This window comes from Diabrotica undecimpunctata, chromosome 8 (genome assembly GCF_040954645.1).
Source record: "Diabrotica undecimpunctata isolate CICGRU chromosome 8, icDiaUnde3, whole genome shotgun sequence".
Lineage (NCBI taxonomy): Eukaryota > Metazoa > Arthropoda > Insecta > Coleoptera > Chrysomelidae > Diabrotica > Diabrotica undecimpunctata.
Genome location: NC_092810.1, coordinates 134,748,230 through 134,753,596, shown reverse-complemented (window position 1 = coordinate 134,753,596; position 5,367 = coordinate 134,748,230). Strand labels below are relative to the sequence as shown.

General features: G+C 30.4%; 1 protein-coding gene across 1 annotated transcript; it reads left to right on the top strand.

The window, feature by feature from the left end:
- The first annotated feature begins 1,528 nt into the window (after positions 1 to 1,528).
- Positions 1,529 to 3,522, top strand: LOC140448053 (ribonuclease kappa-B-like). The gene is made up of 3 exons (XM_072541101.1): positions 1,529 to 1,689; positions 1,745 to 1,864; positions 3,101 to 3,522. Exons 1-3 carry the CDS (start codon positions 1,621 to 1,623, stop codon positions 3,200 to 3,202), a joined length of 291 nt encoding a protein of 96 aa, XP_072397202.1. The 5' UTR covers positions 1,529 to 1,620; the 3' UTR covers positions 3,203 to 3,522.
- Positions 3,523 to 5,367: the final 1,845 nt, after the last annotated feature.

Below are 5,367 nucleotides of genomic sequence, written 5' to 3'. Positions count from 1 at the left end.
GGCGATTGTGTAGATGGCGCTAAACGCAGACTTATTAAACAGCATAAGGTATCGAAAAAATATGTTTAATCGATTTCTAGCGCAGTCGATTTCAAAGAGGAATTAAAATTATATGTAGTAGGTATTAATCTCATCCATTTCTCATTACCGTTAGGATGTTCTTCACTTCAGTTTGTCACTATTTTGGTCACTATTTTCAGACAGAAATTGTAGACGATCTTCGGTCAAAAATTTAAAAAAATAATCATTCGTTTTTAAAAGCGTATTAAATACTTTGAATGTATGGGTGATTTTTTACCTTTTTTGTGATGAAAACCAAGTCTAGTCCTTCTTCACATTTCAGGTACATATTCCAGTTCTAAGCTGATTTGAGCGATTCTAGTGGTAGGTATGTGGTAGAATTTCTTTTTGACCCACCGGTAATCTCAGAAAGTTCCATTATATTCCTGGGGATTTGTATGGTTAGATGGTATCTATTGCTAGCTTTAACCAGTCGACTACTTCTTGGCATTTAATCAGTCATCTGTTTGTATTTCTACGGTATTTAAATTGATTATTCCAGGAACGGATTCTTGACAGCATCTTTTGCAACATTGGGCTTTGAGTCAATTTTTTATAGTCTTCTGAAGCTATTCTTTCTAACTTTTTGTTGCTTGTTTAAAAGAGGTAACTTTGCTCGTAAGCATCGGGTATTGCCCCATTTATATCGATAATATCTTGCTCCGGTCCCAGATGGTAAGTGATCCGTTTATTAGTCTGGACACGTCGTCCTTTCGCTATTCATACTGGTTTTATATTTTTCCCAGACTGTTTACCCCCTGAACAGTGGCTCAGCTCTATCTGAATTTAATTTAATTAATAATATTTATGTATATGCTTATTTCCAGTATTTAACCGCTCGCGTCATTCTATTGGTAAATGGTTTTCTATTGGTTGATTTTTAACTCTTTATTATGTGGTACTATTAGCATTAGAGATTTTTCTAATTCAATTCTTTGGGACCTGGAGAAGAACGAAGGGATCTCTGTTGTGCGCCTTTGAATATCTTTTTCCCATATTTCTCATCAATATATTGCCATCTCCATTTCTTTAGCTTAGAGCATATTATAAAGCCAGTCCGCTGATTTTGTGTTTCATAATTTACCAGGACTAGTCTCGGTTTTAAGAAGACTGACTCCTAAAACAATGTAAATGGAAACAAGTTCTTATAATAATCGAAATCATGATTGTAAAATTATTAATCTATTGAAAGTCAGGCAACACTTTATACGCGTATTTGATTTTGTAATAATTCAAAGGTAATCTAGTACCTGTTCCAGATACAGATATGAAACTATTATATATCTTTCAATCAAACCACACAAACTTATTATATTATAATATACAAAAATCTTTCCGTTTTGATTGATTGGGTATACTGTGATTGTGTTTTGCAAACTCCTCCAAAGTATCGATTGTATATCATATGTCTTTTGAAAACTATCGATGTATAGCGCAGAATCTAAATTAGGAAAACCTGTCATTTTGATTAAGTCACGATATTTTAGCCCTGAAATTGTCAGATTATCACATGACATTTTGAGAAAACTAAATTATAGGCGAATACCAATTTAGTTCAAAATGCCTTTCTGTGGTCCTAAATTGTCCCTTTGCGGTCTCATTATCAGTGCATGGGGTATTATCCAGTTGGTATGTGATTTGTGTATAGTGTTAAAGTAAATATTTAATTTATGTTAATTTTTAGGGTCTAATGGGTGTATTCTATTACATTGGGGCTGTGGCTTTAGCAGAAGATATTCCAGCAGTTGAATTTAAGGGCGATTTAGACAAATTTTACAGCGACGTCAATACAGGTTTTACTCAGGTAAAGAAATGCCCTTTTGTTTTTAACATATATTCACCTCCCAACCCTTTAATTACATTTGTAGCCACTTTTGTACTAAAGGGACTGTTATGGATATGAATTAAAAGATAAATTTTTATAATTAGTTGCCTTAGATAACTACGCCCATGTGATAAGGAAATGAAGGACTATTGTTTGTAAAGAGATTGAGCTACATAGTATTAGCTGTAATGTAAACTAATTTTATATGAATCTTAAAGTTTTGAAGTACCTATTTGATTTAATTAATTAGGAAATCTGGTAACATCTATAACATAGTAGGGGTAATAACAAATAATTGAAACTAAACCTATCACTACAGAAAAAAATATGCTCTTGTTATTATTTTTATATACATGATAACCATATTATATTGTTTTAATTGTTAGGTTATTAAAACAAATGTTGGTGCAAAAAGGTTTATTAAAGTTCAGGATCACAAAAATATATTTAAATACAAGAGACTTTTAAACAATAACACACAAATCTTAAATTATATTGATAATGACCATGATACCAACTTACTAACTACAATGAATGAATAAGTCAAACATACCAATACATTAATATAGGTTTTACTTTAGGCAATTATATTAACATTTATGTCTATTTAATTAATTGTTCATTTATTAATTTATAATTATTTAGACTACTAAGAATAATTTGGAATCTCTGATTAGATCTAACTCATTATATTTGCATTTAGGTTTTATAGTTTTTTCATGATCTGTTTTATTTACCCACTCAGAAAGTTTATCTATTTCTCTATCACCACATGCCACAACTTTTTTTAGTGTCTTTAAGATCAAAAATATATTATTTGAAGCATTTTACCATTCGGAACAGATAAAATAGATTCAATTAAGTATTATTGTGATATTCATGCTCTTTCTATTTTTTGATCCTTCTATTTTTGCTAATTTTTAATATTTCGTGTGAAATTAAGCAGTAAAGACACACTTCTACTATTTTATTTAATAGGCAGTCCCAAAATAGTTTTGGCTCAAGTTAATTAGTTAAAATTATTAAAACATAAATGATTTAATATAGATCTTTGTTTAGTGAATGCCAGGCCATACTTTTCTTTTGCATAATTGCATTGGTTCTCTTAAAAAGTTTTATTGAAATTGGTATTTAAACCTTTCTTTGATCATAATTTTTTAACATTTATTATATAAAAGAGTATAATTAACATTTAATTACATTTTATGTTTTCAGAATGCTTATAACTGTTGGATTGCTGCTCTTCTATACCTCATAACATTAGCAGTATCAGCTCACCAATTCTGGGCCAACAACAGATCATCATTGAATGTCTAAATATCTTTTAATTTGCTGTTGTATATATTTATTTACATTCCTTCTCCCAGCTGTAGATTTTAAATGTAATAAGACCCTCAAATACTTATTTACCATTTTTTCTGTTAAACTTAGGTAAGTCAATGTAGAAAGTTGTTGTTTTTAAAGATATTCATTGGTACTGAGACTTTACTTGTTCACCAAAGTAGTATTATATCATAATAATATTAATAACACTGCAATGTTATGAATCTTACCAAATTATTTTATGGTTCTATTGTATTAGTGATTTGAATATAAAAATTATATACATTTACTTTGAAATAAAGTGGTTTATTGTTTGTTAGTACTTATTATCATTATTCTGGATTTACATCTATATGTGGGTCGTAGCCTCTTGAAGAATTTTTCTCCAGTCTTTCCTATCCATTAACCTCCCATGTCAATCACAGAATCTCATATTTCTCATATCTTCTATGTTTTACCTTTTTCTTTACCTCTCAGTAAATTTTCCTATGTACCTTCCTCTCAAAACATCACTAAACAGTCTTCACTGCTTTTTAGGAGCGTCCAAGATTCTAAGTTATAGTCAAGCAGCTATGGGGCTCTTATAAGCCCTAAGGTAGACTCTAGGCTAGTGTGGGAATGCTGAGAGGTACTCGACATACTACCAGATCATAACAGTGTCTTAGTGGTATGGGTTCCATGTCATTGAGAAAAATCTTTCAGGTACAAGGAGGACTTCATGTACTAAATACTTCAGTCCAGAGCCAGCCTTGAGAGTTCCAAAAAGCATCGTCTGTGAACAGACAAAATGGTGCCCATATTCTAGACTTGTGCAAGCTGGTACAGGCTTCCAGAATCCTGGAATGTGTATCCTGAGTGATGGAAGATGACTAAGCCTACTGACTGTATGACCAGTTTACAACAGACGGCTTCCAAAAAAATGTCTGAGCTACATATTAGGACTGTGCTGATTATTGTTTTGTAAAGTTTTAATTTTCTGTTTCTTGATATATTTGGGAATTTGAAAAGAGAATTGAGACCAAAATAGAACCTGTTGGCGATGCAAAATTTGCTGCTAATCTCTTTGATAGTGCTATTGACAATATGGGCTAGTGCTCCCGGGTATATAAATTAATTTACTGGTTTTATAACGAGGCCGTAGGAATCGTGGTTGCTTTCGCGTCTTTTTGTTGGTGGTTGTTATAAAAGCCATTTTGTTGACTACTCCTTTTAGCGATATATATATATATATATATATATATATATATATATATATATATATATATATATATATATATATATATATATATATATATATATATATATATATATATATATATATATATATATATATATATATATATATATATATATATATATATATATATATATATATATATATATATATATATATATATATATATATATATATATATATATATATATATATATATATATATATATATATATATATATATATATATATATATATATATATATATATATATATATATATATATATATATATATATATATATGCCTCTAGTAAGTACAGAATTTTCCTATCTTTCAATGATATTGAGTCTGTGTTTCTGATTTGTGATGTTTATGACTTTCTTTAAACAGTCTCCACGAGAGATGGTCACCAAGGCGTAGATCGTTGTTGGGTTTTAAACTTCAGGCAAATCCTCCTGAATCCGTATCATGCACTTAATGGTTATTTTTGCTAACATTACCAACTGATTTGGTATTGCTAGGTCTCTAATTACCCCTAACATCTTCCCCCTACATATGTGGTGAGTATCTATGTTATACTCCCATGTTTATTTTTTAAATTTTGTTGAAAATAAAAATGAGATTAATTTGACGATTTACCACGTGTAAACCAATTCTCACATTTTCCAATTATTTTTTCTATGTCTGATGCCATATGGTGACATACTTAGTATATTGGAGAGTATCGTATACGCTGTACGCTGTTACGTACACCAACAATAAGCCTAGTTACAAAAAGAATGAAACTAGTGATATACAGAACTATTATCAAGCCCATCCTCACCTACGCGTCGGAAACATGGACGATGACAAAGAGCGATGTACAACGTTTAAGATGCTTTGAAAGTAAAATCCTCTGGCATATCTATGGAGGAGTACAGGAGGGCGGATTATGGCGTAGACGC